The following is a 27,424-nucleotide window of genomic DNA, read 5'->3' on the forward strand; positions in this document are numbered from 1 at the left end:
TGTGGTTTCCAGCAGAGGTATCTTTTACCTTGTAAACATATTTTCAGATACAGGGAAGATAACAATATCTCCCTCTATGATGATTCCTTATGTGCTTTAAGGTGGTGGAAGGAATACAATTTATACCCATATTTAAGTGAAAATAGTATAAATTATGAAGAGGAAAGCGATGATAATATTGATATAGAAATTATTACAAAAAATACTAAAAATAAATGTGAATTAACAGATATAGAAATATATAAAATGACACAAGAATATTTTCAAAATAATATTGGCAACTTTATTAAGGAGCTACCAAATGACCTGATGATTATATGCTTTCAGGAATTAAAAGAAACATGTGAAAAGGTATGTAACCTAGAATATCTTAAAAGCAAAAAAAGAATAAATACATTGGAAAACAAAGAGAATATTAATAGTTTACCATCATCTTCTAATTCCTTAGTTAGTTAAAAATTTAAAAATGCCTGAAAAAAAAAATAGAAAAAAATGCAGTACACTATTTTTAACAAAAAAAAGCTTTAAATAAAGAAATAGATAATGAAATCGATCTTTCTATAATGCAGGATATCACGAATCAAGAAAATCTACAATTATATAAAGAGAATCTAGAACTACCCAAAGAAAATCTACAATTATCCAAAGAGAATATAGAACTACCCATACAGGATCAATTACAATTACCTAAAACCTTGTCATTTCACAAATTGCATTCAAAATTATTATAATTGTATCTATTTTTATTATAATAATATATTTAAATAGTGTAATCATATTTAAAATACAAATGTTATGAAAAAGAAATAAATATTTGCTAAAGAGTCTCAATTTATCCAGTTTATTGTAATGCTTATAGTATAAAAAGAATTAAGATATAATCTATTTATCTAAGTTTTGAGTTGTTTTTTTGGTCATTTTCATGGAATTCTTCTGCTATTATCTATTTTTAGTGTAGACTAAATATATATTGTGAAAATTAGATTAAACATGAAAAATTTAATTAATTAGGAAAAAAACATATTTATAATTTATAGCTTAATAAAAATATTTGCTTATGAAGAGTCTCAATTTATCCAGTTTATTGTAATGCCTATAGTATAAAAAGAATTAAGATATAATCTATTTTGTTTTTTTGGTTATTTTCATGGAATTATTCTGCTGTTATCTATTTTTAGTGTAGACCAAATATATATATTGTGAAAATTAGATTAAAGATGAAAAATTTAATTAATTAGAAAAAAAACATATTTATAATTTATAGTTTAATAAAAATATTCTTATGAAGAGTCTCAATTTATCCAGTTTATTGTAATGCCTATAGTATAAAAAGAATTAAGATATAATCTATTTATCTAAGTTTTGAGTTGTTTATTTGGTCATTTTCATGGAATTCTTCTGCTATTATCTATTTTTAGTGTAGACTAAATATATATTGTGAAAATTAGATTAAACATGAAAATTTTAATTAATTAGGAAAAAAACATATTTATAGCTTAATAAAAATATTTGCTTATGAAGAGTCTCAATTTATCCAGTTTATTGTAATGCCTATAGTATAAAAAGAATTAAGATAAGTTTTGAGTTGTTTTTTGGTCATTTTCATGGAATTCTTCTGCTGTTATCTATTATTCGAAATTATAGCTTAAAAAAGAAAATTTAATAAAAAAATATTGACGTTAATTAATTATAAAAAAAAATGGAGAGCTAATTTTTAATAAAATAATTTTTATTTATGAAAAAAAATATATTTATTTATAAATAAAAAAAAAATTATTTTGAAATAAATAAATATTGTTAATGGTAAAAAAAAACAACATGCGTTCTTTAAAAAATGAAAATTTTACTTTTTTTATAATTTTTTACATGATACGTGATATTAAGCGCACTAGCCCTAAACGTCGTACATATAGCAAAAGTTATATATACAACAGAGCAACGCTTGGTTCTCTTATGAAAAAACCCATCAAACTGGGATAAAAAATGCGAAAATAATTAAGAGGACCATCCACGATTTTTGGGCAGGCCGCAGTTACCTGTGCGCGTAAGTGGCAAAGCCACTCACTTAAACGCCCATGGGAAGTAAAAGGGACAGATAAAAGCCCATGCCCGATTAAGTAAGTTTTGATTATGGAAGGGTCATATTGGCAGTTACAATTTACAATTTAAGTCTTAGGAGTAACTATAATGTTCATATAATCTGTAAATAAATATGATTAAAATAAAATAATATTTACCGTTCTCACTTCAAATTTTCCACCGGAAGTATGTTAATTTGATCTTTATAATTTTTTAAATGCAACAATAGTTGCAAGTAACAATAGCCAAATATAATATATGGTGGAATGGAAGTTGATAAAATATGATGTTAATAGATATTTTTTAAAAAATAATATTTTAATACAATTTCTAAAATTTTATTTATTGCTTTTTAAGTAAAAAAGTAATTTTTAAAAGGATCGGGATCGAATATTAAAAAAATCTAGATCACGATCCTTAATTTAAGTCAGGATCATAAATCCGGGAAAATTGACAAATTTAGGATAGAAATCAGGATCGGCGCTCTTTTGATTCGATCCTTTAACAACTCTGATTATCGGAATCTTGAAGTTTTGATCAATAATTTACTGGCGAAATTAAATTAGCAATTCTCAAATCTAGTCGTTTCAAAATTGATTAGAATGGGGTAATGAAAAAATATAATTGCATATCTTTTCCAATAGTTATCATTAACATTAAAAAAACTCCACCTTTTTCTGTTAGATTCAAATTTGAATTTTAAAATAATCAATTAAATTTGAACCATCCTTTGATCATTTTTTGTTAAGTGTCATAATAGTATTATGAGACTTATAAATGGGATTTTTAAAATCTTGTATTGATACCAATTAATTTAAGATTGTTAATGAAAAATTATTATTATTCAGTTCATACAACCCTTAAAATGATTTCTGACATATCAGATATCTAATATAATCATTCTCGTGACATGCGGTTTCGGTAAAGGGCCATCTAATAAAAAGTTACTAAAATGATCTCTAAAATATGTATTTGTTTTATTATTTTTGGTAAATTAACTGTACAAGTATGTGCTACAATTTTATTTTAGGTACTAAAATAAACTTATATAATACTCGCAAAAATTCAATATCATGTTACACTTGCACAAGTCCACCTTATCCTGGAGGTGGAGTTGACTTTGACAAAGATATGTGTAAATCTCAAATTTGTAATGGGCTGATTGACAAGCAGAAATGTGTTAAAATTATTGAAAAAATAGAAGGTGTTTTATAAGGATTTGAAATATATTTTTGATGATTCCTTATTTCAATTTTTATTATATAAATTTTATTTAAAAAAAAAACAAATTATTTTATAATTTTTTTTGCTGCTGCAAAGGTCAAACAAGATATACAAGAGCTTGTCTAGATGTTATATATAGTTCTTCTCACAGAGAAGAAATTCCTGCAGACACATACAGGGGTTGCAGAAAAGCTTCCGACAAAATATCCAGACCTGGAGATCCATATGTTAGACAAAAACCTAAATTCTATGAAAAATCTTTTTGTTTTTGTGATGAATGGGACAATTGTAATAGTGGAAATTTTGTTTATATAAATATTTTCATTCTTTATATTATTATCTTTATTAACATTATCTATTATATTATTTGATTCCTTAAATAATTTTTTTTAATTATGCATTTAAATGTAGTTATTAAAAAAATTACTTAAATTAAATCTCTACAATCATTTCAAAATTTTTTGAAATTATTTTTCTACACATTCAAATAACAAATTTTATATTATATGTATATTTTAGTGTGGATGCATGTTAAATTTTTTAATAAAGGACGAAGTATAAATTATCAACTCTAGTTATTTGGGGCTTTGAACCTGGATCATAGGTTATTTTTATTAATCCAAATCATTTTCAAAATTATATATAAAAAGATATACCAATACCATCTTTTTAACCAATTCCACTGATATACAGTTTCAAACTCTAACATATATTAGTTCATAAAATGGTTTGGCTTGAACCATTAAAAAGTGGTTCAAAATTTTTACATACAAATTTATTAGAATTATTTAAAGAAACATATTTACAAATTTTTCTATCATTATTCCCTAAAAAATATTATTAAGCCATAAACGATTGAAATATTTTCAATTATATCTATAGAGAACACTTTTATAAATTAACTTGGGTTGTTGGCATTGTCAAATAGGAATATACAAAAGCATCCAAAAATAATTACTACACTTATATATAAACTGATTATAATAATCTCTAAAAGAGTTATGATATGGTTTAAACAATTTTAGGCCAGGTTTGGATAGCTTTTAACACTTGAGTTTATTCTGTAAATAATAATTATGGTTTGGTCCTTGCTATTATGATAGGTATCAGTCAATAACCAGAGTTGGGCAGATCCTTAGAAAATAAAAAATGATGATATAAGTATCTTATTATAATAACAAAAAGATACAAAATATAAGATGCTTTGCTAATGATAGATCTTTGTTACAAGATTTTTTTTATGCAAAAATTTCTAAATTCTTTGAGCACAACAAAATAGTCTGATGATTCACATATAATTAGACCTGTGCGCTGGCCACTGACCTTTTTTAGTTACACCCAAAATGCCGCCGTTTAAGAAAATCATGCTGGTGTGCCGCCAATAGAAATTTCTTTCACATTTCATGCCTTTTTATTCTAATAATTGGTCAGCATCATTCTTGTAATTTTTTTAATGTCAATAAGGATTTTGATGAATTTTTATTTAAAATCATAATTATATTGAATTCATTATAGAATTCAATCAATCTAAAATTCCAAAAGTTACCATAATTATACATATTTTTAAAATGGATGCATCTACATTTAATAATTCTATAAATAATTTTAGTATCCTAACTCTGGATAATAAAAAATCTATAGTCTGGAAAATTTTTTGCAAAATAATTATAGAAATTATTACTGCTCTAAGATATAAAACTGCAGAGGTTGAATTTGAATTCGAGGAAGATCAAAAAAATGTCTAAGTACGTACAATAGATTTAACATATCTTGACAGCATTGATCTATACCCAGATACCCGTTTTCAAATTGGCAATTCCAATGATAATAACAATAATTCTACACATATGAAAACCTTAAAATTAAATGTCCCAACATGTTGGCATAGTATATGCTAGAAAGCATATTTGGATTAAATAAGAATTTAATTAATAATGTTTTGAATTTCTCAAATTATGAATCTGAGCTGGTAGAAGAACGATTAGTTTCAAAATTTAAAGAAACAGTCGAATTTCTTTACAAAAAGGGCCTACTTTAAACTTGGCGTTACTTTTTACAAGTGAAATTGAAACAAATTTAATAGTAAATGATAGTGATAGTTCTGAAATCATTTCACTTAAAGAAAATATGCTAAAAAAACTTGCGTTACGATTTTCGGTGTGTAATCTGCAAGTAATAATATATAAGTATATTCTTTTATTTTTTAATTAAAATTATCTTGGTATTGGCTTCTCTTTTAGATCCAAGATTTCAAAAATTGACAATTGTATCAAAGTATTTAATAGAGCAAAATTGTTCAGCTTCAGAATTTATAATAAAACATCTTAAACTTATAGAGAATAATGATAATCTGGTATAGGAGGATCAAGATGAATTATTTAATTTAAGTATTTGACAAAATTGGCAAATAAACATTCAACAAATATAAATTATGATTCCAAGTTAGGTGACTTAGAAAAAGAATGCTACAGTTTTCTTGGAAAACGATATTCACAAGATATGGACGTTCTAAATTTTTGGAGAGAGAAGAAGAGTAAACTTCCCAATCTTGCCAGGCTCGCCAAAAAATCTTTGCATTCGGGTAATTAGCACACCTAGTGAAAGAGTTTTCTCTACCGCTGGATTGACGTTAAATTCAAGTGGATGATTATTATCCCGAAAATTTAAATAAAATAATTTTTATACATGATAATTATAAAATTACGAAATCGATTTTGCATTTATAATGAGTTTTCTATTAAATAAATATTAAAAAATATGCCGAGATATCTGTAGAGTAATGTATATCCGTATTTTTTTTAAATAATAAGCAATTAAAAAAATTTATGTTATAAAAATTTATAACTGTGCCGATTTACGCCGAATTTGTTGACGGCGGCTAAAAATCGGCGCGCCGCCGGCCTTCGATAGGATTTTTTGAAAATTGCCCCGGCCGCCGATAGTTTAGTCGGCGCTCAGGTCTACATATTATTAACATCACTTACTCCTGCAACTTCTATAAAGGAATATTGTATGACCCAAAAATAAAATTGGAAATTGAGAGATGTATAAACTAAATAACAGAAATACATAGAGTAATACCATATGTAAATATGCTTATTGTTTCAATGAGCTAAAAGATAAATGACATTAAATTTGAACTTATACTATTCTTCAACATATTTTATTATTCATTCCATAACTACCCTTTTAAAATGTAACTTTTTCATGTATTTAATTAAAAATATAAAGAAATCACATAAATAGAAATTTTATTTATAGCTGGCGATCTTTGCTTATATAAAATCCAACCTTTAAAAAAATCTGAAGACCTTTTTTTAAAAAATCAATGGTTTAAATGTATGTCATTGGGATATGGTGCGAAATCTCGCAATTTTAAATCATTTATTGAGGAAGATTTTTAAAATTCTTGATTAATGAAAATGTATTCCAGCATGTTTAGGATACCTATATAAATTTCATACCACTTTTTCCATAAAATGAAGACTTGAAGACTTGTTCAAATCATATGAACATTATCTGAAATTCACAGTGTGGTCACTATACATTATGAAATACTTTTCCGGTCAAAACAGATTTTAAACATTTAAAAATACCCTCTAGTAAATGATTTAAAATTGAGATTCTGAATTTCCATGGATTTCATATCTCAATACAACATATAGTATTACATCAATACGGCAAATCTTTTCCCGCGAGTGTCGATTACCACTAAAAAATATTTCCGCGAATGCATTACCACCAAAACATCACGAATGCAATTTCGCATAAATATTGCCACGAATGTAATAGTAATTTATATATAAATTTATTTATATATGACAAATGATTAATATAATTAATAGAAAATATCAAAATTCCCTTGATATTTGTACATTTTTTCTATTTTATAATAATTAGTTCATAAATAATATATTTTTAGTCTTTTTAAATATTTTGGAAACTCATTTTGTAACCTTTGGGATGTGCAGGGCCCATATTTTTTTTTGCCGGATTTTATTTTTAAATTTTAAATTCTAACAAATTTACCAGGTTTAAAACTCTGTCAAAGTGAATAGAGACCAATTTTAAAAACCCTGCAAGTTGACCCGAATCTGGGCTAAAAAATTTAAAATTGTTAAATAATCTGATTTTGTTTGTTATCCCTTTCGGTGAAATAATTTTTATTATATATTAACATTTTTTTTTATATCATATTAACATTACATTTTTTTGATATCAATTTGTATTTAAATTTAATCGAACATATTTATTTTACATAATTGGTTATTTTTTGATTGTTAAAAAAAAAGATATAAAAGGAAAATTGTTTTTGGTTAAAATGAGGAAAAATATAATGCAATTTATAATAATAAAATAAAAGAGAATTCTGTCTTATTCTAATAATATAAATAGACAAATCTATGTTAATTTCTTCAAATATAATGTTTTCTCTTAGGAAAATGATAATTAGAATTTCTGTGATAATGATAATTAGAATTTCTGTGATAATGATAATTAGAATTTCTGTGATAATGATAAAAGCAATTAGTGATTAGTACTTCATTTAATTTCATTGAAATAATTTTAATTTTTGTTTATAAATTAAAAATTTCGGACAGGGCCCGGGTTAAATTAAAAACTTGGAGCGGGATCGAGTGTCATTGGGCTCAACCGATCATTTTTTATAACAATCTTAAGAATAATGGAAAATATTTAATTAAAAAAATTAAAGTAAAATTGATGTTATAAATGAAATTTTTTATTAAATTTATCAACAAGGAATCCAAAATAAAATATAGTTATGCTTATTTCTACGATAAAGAATGAGTAAACAAATTTTTTAATAAAATAAATCCAAGTTGGCATAATAACTATAAAAAAGTTATTATTATATTAAAAAATAAAGATTGAATATTTTACAGGTGGGCCTAACGGAAGACTGGCAAAAGTGATTATCAGGCCTATAAAAGTGGACGGTATGGAAGCGCAGTTCCCCCTGTAAAATTAAATAATTAAATTTATTAACCGAGGGGGGAGGTGTAAGAACGATTGCATCCAGTTTTCTTCCGGGGGGTAAGCTAAGGTTAGAGTAAATTTATTAAGAGAGGGTTATCTATTAAATTTATAATGAAATAGGAAATAATGTATTGCTGTAAATAAATACAATAAAATATAATATAAAAGATAATTTTATTTATAAAAAAATTTTCTTACTAATTTTTAATAACAATTGTTTTTCAAAATTTTCATCTTATACAGGAACGCTTGGCAGTTAATATGGCATTAGCTATATTAAAACACATTCTACAGGGGCAGATGAGGGGATTGCGGTATTATACTTTAATAAGCAACTTTTTTAAAGAGGGGAATTTATTAAGAACATTTATTGTTTTGTCCTTTGGTTTCAAAAAATTGAATTAGTTATCCTCCTCATCCATTCTCTACTCTATTTATAAAAATATTAAATTTATCATTTATAGCATTTTTATATTGTAAATAAAAATATAAAATCCTAGGTATAGTAGATTCATAGAAATCATTTTTATATTAAAACTTTTATATATCATATAAAAGTTAAATCCCTGATTAAAATAATAGTGATAAGATTATAATTTAAAAAATGACATTAAAAATAAATTCTAAATGAAATCAACCAATTTCTATCTATGTATATGATATATAAAATTTAATGATTTTTACTTAGAACAATCTAAAATAAATTATTAACTAGTTACTTAGTTATATTATATAAAAGAAAATAATTAATATTAAAATCAAATGTCTTAAAATTGGAGATTGAAGATTTTAAAACTGATATAGTACTTTTTGGGCACTATTGAATTAGTTCCTTCAGTATAGGATGTTACTGTAAAATGTTTAACATATTTGGGCAATAAATTTTCAGAATCAGATGATGATGAAATAATAATATCCATACTTATGTTAATCTAATAAATTAAAATATAAACAATCATATTGAAATTAATAAACTATAATAATGGCTTGTAAATAAAATGGAATGTGAAAAATGAAAAACAGCATTAAAAAATATAAAAATTATTTAATTAGTTTCATTTTTAGTTACACGTTTATAAATATCGAAATATTTTTTATAAACTCATAATTCTTATAATTATTTATACCATATAATTTTCAATACATACAATGTTTACTGTTTTTTGTCCGTGTAAATATATACATTTTTAATCTATTTAAATTAAAATACTTAAATCATTAAATAAAGTTTTACTCTTGTTCCTATATCATGACGTTTGTAATATTTAGTGAAATCTTGGAGAAAAAATTGAGATGGCAATGAATAAAATTAATAACCTAAAATAGAAAGAATTATATATAAAATTAAACACCTTTGAATAAATCATCCTTTCATTTATTTCATCAAATAACAAAATTAAATACAAAGTTAAATCATAAAATTAAAGCAAAAAAATATTTAGAATTAAAGGTTAAAAAATTAAAAACAATAAAAATGAAATGAACAACTTGAAAAAAATTAAAAAATAAAAGTTCAAAATCTTAAAATTATTCCAGCTTCAATTCGGCGCAGTGTCAATTCAGTGAGGCGTCAATTCGGTGCAGTGACAATTCGGCGCGGCTTCAAATCGGCGCGTATTTAATACAGTTGCAATTTATTAGTAAAAAACGAAGGGATCATTAAATAGAAGTCATGTTGAGGGTTGGATATCAAAAAAAATTCATTTTATAAACAAATATTTATAGGTAGTCGGCGTAATTTTTGTCAAAATCGTCATTCGAAAATAATGATCGTATAAGATCATACAAAATACCATTCAATACCTGTTATATTTTATAAATAATTAATAATTTTTTCTCTAAAAATGTTTTAGTAAAAGTCATTTTTTGAACCTAGGAGTCTCGAAATCGTGGTTATCGATGGGGCTAGTCAAATCAAGTAGTTTATTAGGCTTCTTATGAAATAAAAAAAAATTCAGATTTTAATATAAATTTAAGTAGATGTTTTATTTATATAATATTCTATTTACAACTATAACAAATAAAATATTTTTTTTTTTTGGCAGGGTTTTGTATAATTGAATAGCATGACAATATGCTTGAATCTTTATCTAATATGTAAATAATATTATTATGATTTTTTTAATACCTTTTTAACAGATAAACCATAAAACGTTTTACTACATGAAAAATATTAAGCAATTTTATTTTCTTCATCCTCCTCAAAAATTTTTGTTTATTATCTTGGTCTATCTTGGACATATTGCCAGCCATTTTATATTTTTTATAATATCTTTAAAAAAAATTTGCAGGTAATAAAATAAATAATAAATTTACTCAAAATTTATCTAATTACATATTTAAGTATATAACATCATTTGATTTTATTATCAGGCCAAAATTATATCCTGAAAACTAAAATGTTCATATCCAATAAAATGTATTAATTTGAATCATATTATATTGTCAATTATAATAGATAGATATATAAATATGTTTGCTAGATATAATTAATTTTAAATACTTGATCCTATTATCAGGCTAAAATTTATTTATGCAATATATATTATATCTATTACAATATCACAATATATATATCACAATATATATATCACAATATATATATATCACAGTATATATATATCACAATATATATCATAATATTTATATATATCACAATATTTATATATATCACAATAATATTTATATCACAATATATTATATATATATGAAGATCTTAATTTGCAAGATATTTATTTAGGTCTTATATTTTATTAAAATTGAAATATATTATGAAAATTACATTAATAAATTTATATAATAATAATTATTTTATATATTACATTTATAAAATATTATATTTTAACCTGTAATAGATGATAAATTTCTTGATTCATCATTTTTCTACAGTTTTATAGCTTCTTCATAATCCTTTTAGTAAAAATTTTTCTATTTTGAATTTTGCATATATAATTACATACCACAATAATATTATAAAAAATAATTGATTAATTGCTCCAACAAGCCACAAATCTACTCAGGGGCCTCACTAGCCTCTACCATCTCGGGGCTAAACTAAATAAAAATATAGGGGGGGGGGGGAGCGAAGCCCCCCATACTTTCTATTTTGCGGGCCTTCGGACCGCTTTTGCCTGGCCTTGAGTTTTATATTAATATATTATACACTTTTAATTGAAATTTGCTAACTCTGAACAATTCTAAATTTCATCTTCTGCCATTTATAATGTATACAAATAATAAAACAATACAAGACATTTCTAAATATATTATTTTTTAATACAAAATATTTATTCATTAAGTATTTTCGATTGCGATTTTTGTCTAAAGAATTACAAGTGATAAATAAGGTTAACCTCAATTGATAATGGTTTTTAAAAATCATCAGGACGACATAATTCTAGCAACCTATATTGACAAAAGGTCATTAAATATAACGTTGTGTTACCATTTTAGACAATGTTTTATAGAATTGACTAATAAGGAAAAATAGGCCTAACCAAATCAATAATTCTTAAAGAGGATAATTTAAACGACTAATCCAAATCATAAGACTATATGGGATAATGATAAATACTGCCAAGTCAACGTATAGCAATTTTAAATACTAACCTAATTTGCTAAATACAGACTAAAATTTATTAAAATGTAATAAGACTCTTATTATTTAACATATATTATAACGGAATCACGTGGTCGAGTCCGGCCTCGTAATCACCAAGTTGGAATAAGAAAAATATCTGAACTTTGTTGGGATTTGATCCCAGAACCTATAGGCATTGCAAGGATTTTCCTAAGGGGGGGGGGAATTAACAAATTACTAGGGGCTTCACCCCCAGACCTTATTTGGGGCGGTATTCGGCCTGATTTTGGCCGGCCTTCGGCCGGGTTACCTTAGTCTATATATACTCATAAAATATTTTTACAAGATAGGAGGTTAATTTTAATAAAAAAAAGTAAGTCTGGAACAAATATGAAATATATTTTTATTAGTTTATATAAAATATAATAAATATCTTATATATACATTAATATAAAAGCATGGTAATAATTTATTCCAAACAAGTATTATAAATTTATTTATAAAAAGTAAGTAGACATATAGTTGATATTCCTCTATTATATAGAATTAGTTACAAAATACTAAGTAAAATTCCATTTTACAGACATATTTGAGAGTTAGAGAATATATTACAGTTAATATTATAACAAATTTTACTAATCAATGCTCTTGATAATAATTATAGCAACAATTTGCATTCAATTATTTAACACCATCTAAATATTTTAAATTAAATAGGATATTATAAATTAATCGTTATATTATTCATCCCACAATGTCTTTAAAAGATATTTTCTGACCTTATCAATATTTTATAGTTTTCTGTAAAATATAAAATTCGCTATATTGGTAAAAATTACTTGATTGTCATATGGTAATTGATAAAATTAGATATGCTGTAAATCTATATAACATTCCACTGTTTGTATTGTGCTATAATTTTTTTATTAAATTTTTGATATAATTTTATCAATAGTTTTATAATTATATTTTACTTTTATTAAGATAAATAAATTAAAATTACTCACTTTGTAAAAAATTATATTTGATATATTATATTATTTAGTAATTTATTATTAATAATTATAATACATTTCACTTTTCTCTTAAGACTTATCTTTGGCTTATATTCCATTTCTTAAAAATCATTTTTGGTTCACCTTTTTATATATAAATGCTTTTTTCCAAAAATGTATAAATTATGATGAATAGTTTTATAAAAAAATATCAACTTTTACATTCTTTCTTTCAAATTATTGTTTAAGATATATGCATACATTTTTGGGGGTCAGGGAATAGGGGGAAGACAAGGGGGGTATTTTTTATTAGTTTATAATGACATTCACAAAAAGTGATAAATTTCTGAAGGGGGGGGGATTTCCCCTTGCCCACTACTTGGCTACGCCTATGCCAGAATCATCGAATTGGTAAGCGACGCTCTAGCCGACTAGGCTATAGAATATTTATAATAGTCACCAAATATATTTTAAAAATAAATTTTCCAAATGAATTTATTAGGTATTAGATTAAGGCGATATGGTGGTTAGACTTAGATGACATTCAGAAGCTAGATGAGCAATTGAGAAAATTATTGTGAGATATTATATTTCTAATATATTATCTTTCCATTTTAATGATAAATAAACAACTAGACAGTTGATTATTATTGCTCATCTAAATTATGTAATCAAATGATCTCAGCACCAGGAGTAATATTCTTAAACTACATAGCTAAGCAAATAATAGATGCTGGTAAATTTGCAATCATAGCCATGACACCAATGACATATATGTCATTGCATGACACTCACTATGTAAACTATATTCATAATTTATTATGTTATATAAATTGATAAAACCTAAACACTAAAAATGTTTAGAAGAAATAATTATGCAAATATATTGAACCTTAAGTTATTCACACGGTAAGGATGCCATATTAGAAATTAAACATTTTGTATCTATGAAATAAGTAACAAAGTGATATGATCTATATTATTGTCGCACCATTGAAATATTATAACTTAAAAGAAAGAGTAGTTTGTAATAATATCAAAAATATACTCATATTAAAAATTTAACTAAAAACTGTTTTTCAAAGAAGAAAAATATTCCTAAAAACACGTAAAAAAAAGAGAAGTAAAGATAACTAATAAGATTACATCCATTGTGAGATGAATAATAAGATGTTATATTTTTAAATAAATAGATGGCTTTAAAGAATTGAATGCAAATTGTTACTTATATCAAAAGCTTTTATTAGTAAAATTTATTAAAATATTAACTGTGATATATTTTATGACAAGTCTGTAAAATTGACATTTTACATAATATTATATAACCAATTATATTTAATAGAGAATTATCAACTATATGTTACTTTTTATAAAGAAATCTCTTATACTTAAACCTTAAAAATATTTTTAGGAAGAGGCATGGTAATTAAATTTAAAAATGAATATAGTTGATTAGTGATTTTGAACTCGGATAATTACAATATTAAATTTGTTAATTTCAATTTATAAATAAGTATATATATCTAATTAGGGTTAAAAAATAATTTAAATAATAAAAATCAATTAAGCTTCAACTGTTAATGCTAAATTAATATTTAGACATTATGAGTGATATTGATATTCCATTTTAAACACAGAATTTGATTGCAAGCTAATATAGTGAATATAATTTATATGTATTATTCTAATTCAATCTAGTCTAATAAATAAAATTGGACTCATTTAATAAAAATTCAGATAGTCTTATTAATTTTTAAATAATAAAATATAATTTATATGAATTAAACTAATCTTATGATTAAAATAGCACTTATTTAATAAAAATTTAGATAGTCTAATTAATTTTTAAATAATAAAATCAAATCTATACATAATACTTTATAGAATTATGAAAGAAATTGTTCAGGAAGCTATCAAAAAATTTTTCTAGTTCAGTGGGATATTAGGAAGCCATTAAGAAAAATTTTTTTTTCACTTTAGCGGGCTACTCAATTTTTTCAGGGGGTAATAGCACCTACGCCCCCCCCCCCCCCAGTGACGCTACTAATTCTACTAATCTCAGTGGTTGTAATATGGCTAATATGATATTAACATATATATAAGCATTATATATCTATCTGAAACTTTTCCAAATATAAAAATAGATGTATAATCATATAATGTCCATTTTGTAATGCTTAAACTTTAAATTTTTTAATACAACCTAATAATATTAGGTGAAAATATTGTAATTCTCGTCAAAACCAAGTCATGACAGATAAAAATTCAAATTGCTAAAATAAATTATTTTCATACCCAATTATGGATATTATAGATTTCTATTTTAGAACAAAATTTTAATTTTTAATTGTTACTGGTTTTAAAATAAAATTCATTCAACCGACAAGCACCTTGCGCCGATTAGCTGGTCTCACCTACTCTGATTTCTTTGGGGACCAATTTATCATGTTATATATGTTGATTCACAAAATTAAAATTATTTTTTAGAAGTTAGGAATTAACAAAAGAAAATTAGAGATTATTTTCCAATTATATCCAGCGATTGTATTAATTTAGAAAATAATTATTGACTTAAAAATAGATTTTCTAGACTGATTCATTTTATAGATTTAGTAAAAATCTAGAAAATAATTCCATTAATTATAAAAAATAAATATCATTTTTAAATCAGGGTTTCGAACCGAACCGCGAAATAGGAACAAACCATTAATTTTCTAACCTAACCGAACTTTTGTAAAAAAATATAATAAGAGCGACCCTAACTGATATAAATATTCTTGAACCAATTTAAACAGTTCACAACAGTTTTTTTTAAATAATTAATAATTATTAACCTAAATTTGAAATTGTAATTTTCCTTGGGGGCAATTTAAATTCGTGATTTTTTATCAAATTAAAATTTTTTATACTTAGCTATTTCCATATCAATAAATACCAAGTTTATTGTTTTATATACTCAATTTAATAGAGATTAGTCAAATTACTAGTTAATTAGATAAGAAATAGTCTTCATGATCAAAAGATTTTTCTCTAAGAGGAATATTTTAAAAAATTCAAATTTATAAAAACCGGAACGAACCTAAAAGAACCGTTATAAATTCTAAACCGAACCTAACCTAAATTATTCTTAAAAAAACCGAAATGGAACAAAATCTTTATAAAATTTTAAACTAAAAACCGAACCGAACTGAACAGCTGTACTTAAGAGTTTGAAACTGTGGTTTAAATAATTTGATCTTTTATATCAACATTATAGTCTGCGAGGTAAGACCCGGCAGTGCCCGGCACGTACCCGGCCCGAAAATAATCGGGCTTGGACGGGGCCTAATATTTTAAAAAAAAATTTGGGCCGGATCGGGTCGGACCTTGGGAATTTTTTTAAATATATCTTAATTTATCAATTTTATACTGAATTTTTTATGTAAAACAAAAATATTTGATTTTATTTATTGAAACTAAGCGATATATAACATAAGTCTTTTATTTTGAGTAATTATAAAAATTAATTTTTTAGTAAATTTTTTTAAAAAAAAATTCAGGTTCGGGCCGAGCCGGCAAAACTTTTTTAAAAAAATTTCGGGTTCGGGCTGGGCCGCAAAACTTTTTTAAAAAAAATTTCGGGCCGGGCCGCTTGAAAAATTAGGCCCGATGCAGGTCAATAATCAACATATCTTACATGGCAAGTTGGTCCACCAAAGAAATCGGTGTAAATATTGGTTTGTTAATTTTTTTTGATGTTATTGAATTTTTATTGATATTACAAATTTAGTAAATAAAAAAAAATGTGAAGAAATAATTAATAGGACAAACATTCTAAATGACCACTATTTAATCATTCTTTTATTTTGTACTAATAAATTCATAATAAATTTTAATTGAATTAGATACGCGCCGAATCGAGGCAGCGCTGAGTTGAGGCTGCACCTAATTAACGCCGCGCTGAATTGTCGTGCGTCAAATTTTTTGCCCCGAATTTACATGGAATCTTTCTGAACATATCATTCGCATATGAAAAATATATAAAAACTCTCCTGAACCTGATAGTTTGTGAATAAAATTGCTTCCATAATTACTTATGTTACGTTCCGAGATAACGTTAATAAATATATTGTATGGATTAAGAGGAAATTGTTAGATATTCCGAGAGAATTTGCAGAGATTGTTAAAATAGTAAAGTGAATGTTGTAGAAGTGAAATTTAAAAATAAAAAATAAATATTCAAATATACTAAAATATAAAAACTAAATATTAAATTTAAAAATTACCATACAATAATAATCAAAATACAAATTTAAATATTCAAGTACAATAACTATTCAAATATACAAATTAAAAAAACCAAATACAATAATATTCAAATATACAAATTTAAAAAATACCAAGTACAATAATACAACATCACCCTCCTTAAATATTATCTTTCTATAGAGTTTTTATCCTGTTCTCCATCTCCCCGCACCGATAAAAACGCGTTATTATTTGATGTTAAAACCGCTGTGGGACAATACCTCAACTTAGGCATCCCCCCACAGGACCAACACTCTAATCTGCAAAATAATGCCTGAAATGCAAATTTTTTAAAAAGAGAGCATTTTTCTACAAATAGTGAAAACCAAAATTTTTATGAAAATTACTATAACCAAAGGCCTAAAATAAGTGTACCAAAAGACCTCCAATAAGTTTATGGGGAAAACTATCATCAAATAGTGACACCTTCTCCCCCCCTCCTTGTCACAATCTTAGCTAAGCCTATGGAACAGAGATAAGGGTTCAAGAGATTCTAAGAGTTGGCCAAGCCTAATTTAATTGAGATAATAATTAATTTTACTGTGACGATTGGCGGAACAATTTGAAATACAAGCAAACTAATTTCTACCTTTAGGGTCAGGGACTTCTGCACACCCTTTACATTTATGAGGTAAACATATGTTGCAACCTATTCTTATTGTTACCCTCAACTCCTAAGCATGATGTTGGATATAAAAAATATCTTATGCGATATTATTTTTTATGTTGAATACACAAGGGAAAAAATGATTTTTTTATAAACAATTTTGTTTTAGACTTGGCAAAGTAATCAATAATATTACAAAAACGTTGAAAAAATTTTAAAATTGATAATGTCAATTTTCTTTAATCCAAGAAAGAAAGAGTGATTTTTAAATAGATTTTAAACTTGATAAAATTTTTGGCCCAATAGATGAGTATTACAAACCTTCAGTAGTTTAAAATAATTTATGCCAATTATAATTTACCTTTGAGTAAAAATATTAAAACTTTAAGATAAACCAAATTTTATTATCTATTTTAATTTCTTTGTTAGTTAAAAATTTCAATTTATTTGTTGTGGAATAATGAAAATTAAAACAATTCCTTTTAAACTAATCCCAACCGTTTTGTAATAATCATTTACTACCCAAACTATTTTACCCGGTTTAAAGTAAAGAATTTATTTTAAAAAAAAATATATATAAAACTGTCCAGAATGGTTTTGTGATACTTTTCTATTACTCTAAACCTGTTAGCAGGTATAAAATGAAGTTGCTTAAAAAAATTCAATTTTTCTCTTGTGGAGTAAAGGAGATTATTTTTATCGATTTACACTATATCCAAAAGGCAGTGTTGCTCGTTACTTCCAAAAGTAGCGAGCCAAGACTAAGGTTTAAAAAAAGTAACGAAAAATTTACCGGGTTTTTTATTTTCTGGTATGGTGAATTTTTTTAAAATAATATATCTATTCTTAATTTTTATAGTTAGTAAAGAAAATATTTTAGGCCCGGGCTGAGTATTGAAAATTTTTTTAGGCCAGGTATATTAAAAAAAATACATGGGCCGGGTCTGGTTTAGGTGCAGGTCTCTGATATAAATATTATCAATAAAAAAAAATGAATTTTAATTTTAAAAGTATTTTATAACAACTGTCCTACATTTTAGTATATCTCAATTTTTAAAGTGGATTTTGAAAATTCAAAATAAAAAAGTCTTACTCAAATTTATTTCAAAAAGTTTATAGTATATAAATTATAAAATAATTAACTCTTAAACATATGTCACTATATTTAACATATTTACGTTTTATTTTTAAAAATTATATCTGCTTTTTAATGTTCATTGTCATTTTTCATTTATTAATAATCTTTGTAATGAAAAACAAATCACAAAGGGTAATGTTTAATGAATATATTTATATGTCCAATAATCTAATATCTGTACAAGGTGGCCGAATTTAATAAATTCTCTAATTATAACTATAATTAATATTTATAATTCAAGATATCTAAATATTTTTTATTATAAATTCACTGAAACGCTTTAAACCTGGGTTCAAAAAATAGAACTGATGACAATTCGGATTTGCAAAATTTATCTAAACAGGATTCAGGAACGGTTTTTGGTTTGAAAAATAAATCCAAAAACTAGGATTCGCTACTCCGGGTTTAAGTTCGGTAGCTCACCTGCGGTATTCTGCTTCCCCGTTTTATAGGGAAGAATATCATTCGTGAGAGTGAAAGGGAGATATCTGACAATTCATAAATGAATGAGCTGAATTTAGGTATGCAATATTATTAATGATAAACTTATCAATGGCAGAAAGCCATTTAAGGCAGGGACAAATTTAGAGTCCCTTGAGGTCCCGACCTTTAATTTAAGTTTATATAAGATTTTAATGATAGATTAAAAAAATAATAGTTTTTATGATTTGAAAAATTATTTTTCTGAATATATTTTTTTTCGATATTGATAAATATTAAAATATTTGTCATTACTTCCATCTGTTTTATATTAAAATTAGAAATGAAAACTTTTTATATAATAACAATATAAATTTTTTTTTTATGATGAACAATATATAATTCATAGGGCTTCAAAAGTAAATTCTTATTATATAGTAAAATTATCTGAATAAGTAAGTGTATTATATTGCTTTTTAATATTTAGTAATTATATCTAATAATTATTAATACTTAAAAACTATATAAATTCAAAAAATTTTAGATAACTTTGGACTAATCTAATTTATCTAATTATTTTCTATTCAAATAAAGTGCTGAAGAAATCTTAAAAATCAAATAAATAAACAATACTATAGTGATAGACACATTTATAATAATCTATTTTAGATATAAATTATTTCTTATAAATTATATTTAAAAATAAAATAAACGAGGCGCTTCCCAAAGATGCTATAATTGTATGAGATCTCCATTTGACCTTTTCTATCCATTGTAAAACACTTAGCATCAGCATTCAATTCCTAACACTAGTTTAAAATTAGCGCTTGAGTTAAAAATAAGCTATTATAATTGTTTTCAATTTCACCGTAACCAATCCATCTTATTTTGGAATCGCATTTTCCAAAGATGCCATAAAGTCTATTTGACTCCTTTATTATTCTATCTTTACTAAAAATTATATGAAAAGCTACAGCCATCGAGTCTCATATTTGAAATATGATAAAAATTTATTTTTATAATGATAGTAATCTTTTTAGATTTTTCGTTTATTTAATTTTTTTATTATAATTGTTTTAGTATTCTTAGATCCTTCATTTTATCTTGATTCTTGATATACAATTTGGTAATTCGTATTTTGATCATAACTTTATATTATTTTTTTACTGTTTACAAAACAGATTGAAGATTCAACTAAAATACTTGCTATGCATTAGATATTGATATTGGTAAACTTAATGCTCAAGACTTCATGTGATGTAGATTCATATCAAAATGAAAATATAACTCGATTCAAAATATAATGTAATATCTATAAAGATCATAGAATCATAAGATAACAATATTTTGAATTGGAGAAAAAGAAACCTTAATGTATTTAGACGTAATTGAATTTTGAATTACAATTTAAAAGCCTATATTTAAGAATCGGCCTGAGGCTTGCCATTATTTTTTTTCGTTTATAAGTATATTTTGTTTTATTGACTGCAAAAACAGATTGATGAATTAGTAGGAACAATCAGGCATTAAATATTAGTTCACCCAGATATTTAGTGCTTCAATTTTACTTCTATCATGTTGCTTCTTGGAATTTTTTTGGCAATAATGCTTTGTTTTTTAATTATTTTGCCAATAATGCGTTGTTCTTTAAACTATCTACAAAACGAGAAGCAATAATAGATACTCATTAATTATTGATATAAATTTCATCAAATGTTTGGCTGATTTAACTAAGGAATATATATCATCATTTTTATTTGGCTTGTATTTCGGTTACTTTTTTATGGCTGGCAAAAATGATTGAAGAACTAATTAAGGCATTAAATATTAACATAAACCAGATACTTAGAACTTCAATATTCTCCGTTCTGGCATGATACTAATTTTGACGATTTTTTTCTTAATTTTTCTTCCTCTTTGAACCATCTGCCAAGCACAATAAAGCAATAAAACACCTATGGGTTAGCATTATTTTCATAATCTGTGTTTCCAAAAGCTTGTCTAACCATGCTTAAAGCATGATGTCTAAATTTTCAAGTACTGTACTATATACTAACGCCAACCAGATATTCAATTCCAATTTTTTTTCCAATGACTTTTTTCTTTATACTTTTTACCAAACGGATCAAAATAATATACAATTAAGTACTAAAGACGTGTCCTGGTTCGTTTTATTTTTAAACTTACTGTTCAGCCCAGGCTAGATTTTAACTTAGGACCCCCTATTTTGGTTCTTTAAATGTGTACAAGCTGGCCTATTTAAGGAAGACTTAATCACTATCGATAAGTTCACCTTTTCAATTTTTAAATCTAAATAGAATGAAAATTGGGCAAAGAGCATAATTTTAAAGATTCAAAAAGTTGTTCTATTAGTACAATATATAATTTTATATTTTTTGTAATTAAGTGTCTATGCCATGCCTTGGTAATGGTGTTTTATCAAGTAGGATAACAACCAACTTCATAGTGATTAACTTATAATATATGCAAATTAAAACAAATTGTTCGAATAACCTATATAGTTCAGTTCTATTAATGACAGGTCAATAATCGGAAGGTCTGATAAATCTTGGAGAAATTTTTTAAAATTATATGAAAATGAATTTGATAAAAAATAAAAAATACAGGAACTGTAAAAAAATTGAATTTAATAGTTAGTTACCGGAATTATAAATGTACAATAAAATAAATATAACTAGCTATTAATAAAATGTAAATGCTAACTTTGGTTTTATTTTTTTGGAAGCTATATGGATTGATAAATAGAATATGTTTCGAAATAAGATGAACCAGGACACGGCCTAAAGAAAGGCATACATATCATTATACTTAAGTGTTTGGTAGTCATTATAAAAAAATTAAAACTATAAATATATAGTTATAAATTATAGGGTAGTTTTATATATATTATATATACACTTTACCTTTATATCGTAGAAATTATCAAGAATTACTACAATTATTAGTAACCATATGATAAAATTTAAAATGAAGACTCTCGAAATATCTAAATAAGTGACATTAAGCTTTTTTAAAATCCAGAGATATATTTAATGAAAAATAATCAATAAAGATGGTTTCAAGTTTTATGATTTCTTATTAAAGCAATAAACAGAAAATTTAAGAAAAGGAAACCGTATTTATTAATGAATGATCATAGTAGCAGGCTACAATTTAATCATTAAATGCAAAATAAAAAAAATATATTATTTAACAAAATTAGACTCCAGAATAAATATTCTCTATTTTCTCTGTCCGGCCTAATAATTATTTTGCCCTGCCCGGCCCAAATAAATTTTTTTTAGACGTTACTTACCCCAGCCTAACCGGACCAGGCAATGCAGATCTCTAATGATTACGCAATAAATATATTATTTATAATGTTTGTATCATTGCAGATAAAATATAATTGGAACATTTTTGATATGATGATATAATATATTTTAAAAAATATATTAAAACTTATATAATAGGGGGAAAATTAGGAAATTTTTTATAGTAGTAGTATAAAAATCGAGTTGCAAAAAGTATTCGTCAGAGTATTTATTTGTGCAAAACTATTCGTCAAAGTATTCGTATTTAAACACTTATTTTGGAAATTTTTTATTAATTTATTTATATTATTTTTTTTATAATCAAATACTTTTTCTGGAATGTATTTGTATTTACATTCAAGCATTTTTTAGAATTGTCCAACCCTGGTCGTGTCTTATATTTTTATGAAATTTAAGGATTATTATTATGCTATCTAATTGAGATTTTTAAAAAAATTATAGAAAGGGAGGGGGGGGGGTTGATAATTTTCCTTGTAAATGATACAAGTAGAGATCTGCAAATCAGGGTTGGGCAGGACCGGGTCTTTTTAAAAATAATTTGGGTTCGGGCTGGGTTGGGCATAAAATTGTAAATATGATATCATTATATTTTATCAAATAAATTGATATATTTTAAAATTCTTGCAAGAAACAAGACGCTAATTATTTTTATTTGTAGAATATTTTATTTAGTATTAAATTTTTCTATATTTAAATATATTCGGGCCGGATAGGGAGGTCAAATAATTTTCATTTGTATTTCAAATTGGGCTTTTTGGGAACCGGGCCGGGCCTGAGAAATTAGGCCCGATGCAGATAACTATCAGGGAGTACTCTACATGAGATTTTAGCGTCATTGGCTTAGGGGTTTAAAGATACCTAAGCCGAAAGCCTTCGTTATTTTAGTTTTGCCATAAATGAAACAAATATTTAGTTCTATAAAATAACTTGTATAGTTTTTAATTTGCAATATCTTTATATGTTTTTGATAATTTTACCATATTAAACTGGATAAATGAAGTCCAAAATAAGTGGAAAAAATGGGATTTGAAACAAAGGAATTAAAGAGTGAGGATTTGCATCCGCAAGGAGCATATACCTACCCGTTTAGCACGTTATATAGACGTTAAACCCACAAAAAAAACAAATCAATCGAATAATTTTATATTCTTACGAATTGAATAATTATTTCGTATTCTTTCGAATCAAATATTTCTTTGTTTGAGTACGAATAATAATTATTTGATTCATCGAGTATTCAATTCGAATTGAAAATTATTTTTTTTTGAAAAAATATTTTCAAAAGGGAAAAAATGAAATATTAATTTATATGGCAATAATTAAAAAATTAAAAGTTTCAATATTTATGTAAATTTCATATATTTAAAAACAATATCGAAGTCTATGAATAAAATCGAATATCGACTAGTTACGAATATTGACTATAATTTTGAATAATATATAATATCTAATAATTTCACTTATGAATAATTTCGAAAAATCAAATAACTTCGAATAACGAAAAGGTTATTATTTGATGAATAATTTTTTCCGTTAATCCGTTATTTCTTATATTCTGTTCGTTATTGGGTTATTCCTACTAGTTACGAATAAAATCAAATAACTAAATACTTCAATAATGGACCCCTATGGTATCACATATAACATTATATCAATAATTCATGTGCGGTCTCTTAACAATATTTGAACTTATCATGCTGTTTTGCTTTACATAAAATTGGTTCACATTGGATTAAATTCAGTTTCGATATTGCTGATTGCAAAAAAAATTTTGTTTTAGTTTAAAAAAATAACATTTATAATAAATGCTATATAAGTACAAATCTGGGTAATATCATTTTAATTTACAGATAATTTTGTTTATTTAGTAATATATTTTATTTTTCTTACTGCTAAAGATTTTATATTGTTTTTAAATAAGTTTTTTAAGGGTATAATTTTTATTCGTGATTTTATGAGTATACAAAAATTAACTAAAATATTATATTATTTATAAGTTGACTATGAATAAAGGGAAAGTGTCTGGAAATCAGATAAATATTTATCCATTCCAAAGTGATTCTTCAAACAAAAATGTTAAACGAGGAATCCCTCTGCTCAGAAACAATGATCATCAAACAACGCCAACAGTAATATCTAAGATGAATTTTCAAGATTTAACTTTCCAACCAGCAAATCAAGTTATGCAAGCTAATACCCAAGAAATGTTATCTCAAAAAAGAGGTAAATAAACGATATTTTTATTTATTTATTTATTAAATTTTTGATTTATCAGACCGAACGTAATTTTTTTTGTTTAAATAGATTTTTAAAATTACCCCCCCCCCCCCGTATCAAATTGAAACAGAAGATTTATAATGATTTCAGATATCGTCGGCCTAGAATTGGAATGATCCACTTGCGCAAATGTTCAAAATGAGAAAATCAACATTATAAAATCAAATATAGGAAAACCTTATTGATCAATTTTGACAAAGCTATAACTTTGGCAAAAATTAAAATTTTTTAATCTAGTTTTTATTTATATATATTGGGAATAAATAAGTTATTATCCACTTCTAACTCAATGATAAAAATTATGGACTTACAGGGTTTCCCATTCAAAAAAGGAAAAGACCCATTCAAAAAAGGAAAAGTTTCAATCATAAAAGGAAAAGGTCCTATCAAAAAAGGAAAAGGGTTAATCATAAAAGGAAAAGGCCCGAACAAAAAAGGAAAAGTGTCAATCAAAAAAGGAAAACTCTTAAAAAGAAAGGAAAAAGTCCGATCAAAAAAGGAAAAGTGTTAAACAAAAAAGGAAAAGGTTCAATCAAAAAAGGAAAAGTGTCAAACAAAAAAGGAAAAGGTTCAATCAAAAAAGGAAAAGTGTAAATTGGAAAAGGAAAATTACCAAAAGTAAAGGAAAAGTGTCAATCAAAAAAGGAAAATTCCCATTCAAAAAAGGAAAATCGTAATTTTTTAAAATAAATTACTAATTTTTCAATTTTTCTTAAATTTTTATTTATTTTTGTCATTCCTTCTTATTTTATTTCTAACTTTTTGCTATTTCTTTACTTTATTTGTATCTTTTCTCAATTTATTTTTCTTAATATATCTTTTCTCACTATATCTTTTCTCAATTTTTTTACTTCTCATTTTTGATAATTCTTTTATATTTTAAAATAATTTATAAATTTAAGGTCCATTTATTTAACAATTCTTTACGTTTTTTTTTCATCATACATACAATATTCTTTTTATGATTTTTTCATTGTAATTTTTTAGATATATTTCTAACCTTTTCAATCTCTTCATTTTTAATCTTTATTTTTTTGACCTATTCTCAATTTCTTCTCATTTTGATAATTTTAAAAATAAAAATTTAAGAATGATTATTGTATTTAATTGCAATTCCTAAATTAAATTAATCGTTTGGTTATAAATGTACCTTTTAAAATTAAATAAGTTTGAACTGTAATACCAAACGATATGTAAATTAATAAAATATAATCATTTTTAAATTCTTATAATTGAAATTATCGAAAATGAGAAGAAAAAAAATTGAGAAAAGCTCAAAATAATAAAGATTAAAAATGAAAAGATTAAAAAGGTTAGAAATGTATGTAATAGAAAAAATCATAAAAAGAATATTGTATGTATGATGAAATAAAAACGTAAAGAATTGTTAAAAAAATGGACCAAAATTTATAAATTTTTTTTAAAAATGCAAATGAATTATCAAAAATGAGAAGAAAAATAAATTGAGAGAAGATATAATAAGAAAAATAAAGTAAAGAAAATCGCAAAAAGTTAGAAATAAATTGAGAAAAGATTCAGTAAGAAAATAAATGAAATCGCAAAAAATTAGAAATAAAATAAGAAGGAATAATAAAAATAAATAAAAATTTAAGAATAATTGACAAAAAATTACGATTTTCCTTTTTTGAATGGGAATTTTTCTTTTTTGATTGCTTTTCCTTTCCTTTTGGGAATTTTCCTTTTTCGATTGACACTTTTCCTTTTTTGATCGGACCTTTTCCTTTTTTGTTTGACACTTTTCCTTTTTTGATCGGACTTTTTACTTTCTTTTTGGGAATTTTCCTTTTTTGCTTGATACTTTACCTTTTTTGTTTGGGCCTTTTCCTTTTATCATTGAAACTTTTCCTTTTTTGAATGGGAAACCCTGTATATCTAAAGAATTCATATTACAATAAAGCGTTGTTTATTCTTTTTTATTCGACTATGAAAATGTTGTCCACGGATCAAATTTTTGTGGGTAATTTGAAAATATCGCAATGCGGCGAAACGATAACTGTTTAAGGTGCAGTTTACTCCCCTTCACGATTAAAAGGGCGGAGAAGAGGCCGCTAATAAGCAAATATATTGTCGGGAATTACAGTAAAATAAAATAATAAATATTTATAAATTGGGAATTAATATATTATCAAAGTTAAATAAAATAATAAATATTCGAAAATTTGTAATATCATTAAATATAATTTTTTGGTAGAAAATAAATTTCAGAATTAATATATTATAATATTCGAAAAGATTATTATTAAATATAATTTTTGAAAGAAAATGAGTTTCATAGAAGAATTATTCGATATTGGTTGTATTAGGAGGAAAATAGATAGGCTTACAAGTGTCAAAAAATTATTTGGGGATATTGTTATTAAAGTAATCGCGGATATTATATATTCATTAATTCGAAATCGTTTTTCAGAGGGATGACGTGATGCTTCTATATTATTCAAAAAAATATAATGATTCGAGTATATG

The 27,424-nt window shown here is 24.7% G+C and overlaps 1 protein-coding gene and 1 long non-coding RNA gene across 6 annotated transcripts in view; both read left to right on the top strand.

Annotated features, from left to right (window-relative positions):
* Positions 1-2,979: 2,979 nt before the first annotated feature.
* Positions 2,980-3,839, top strand: LOC135924826 (uncharacterized). Its single transcript, XR_010571420.1, has 3 exons — positions 2,980-3,068; positions 3,110-3,283; positions 3,400-3,839. It is a non-coding gene; the product is annotated as an uncharacterized LOC135924826 (long non-coding RNA).
* Positions 3,840-19,004: 15,165 nt separating this feature from the next.
* The window catches only part of LOC135923925 (LIM domain and actin-binding protein 1-like), a 75,816-nt gene continuing 67,396 nt past the window's right edge, over positions 19,005-27,424 (top strand). For 3 of the 5 annotated variants that reach the window (XM_065458944.1, XM_065458938.1, XM_065458939.1), the window contains exons 1-2: positions 19,005-19,040; positions 24,661-24,886. In XM_065458944.1, the coding sequence (XP_065315016.1) occupies positions 19,020-19,040; positions 24,661-24,886 (247 nt within the window). In that variant the 5' untranslated portion in view covers positions 19,005-19,019. Of the gene's footprint in view, positions 19,041-19,642; positions 19,748-20,669; positions 20,713-24,660; positions 24,887-27,424 lie in introns of those variants that run through there. The other 2 variants (XM_065458941.1, XM_065458940.1) reach the window with 2 other exon arrangements.

The sequence above is a fragment of the Gordionus sp. m RMFG-2023 genome, chromosome 2 (assembly GCF_954871325.1).
Source record: "Gordionus sp. m RMFG-2023 chromosome 2, tfGorSpeb1-WG-v2, whole genome shotgun sequence".
NCBI classification, from domain to species: domain Eukaryota; kingdom Metazoa; phylum Nematomorpha; class Gordioida; order Chordodea; family Parachordodidae; genus Gordionus; species Gordionus sp. m RMFG-2023.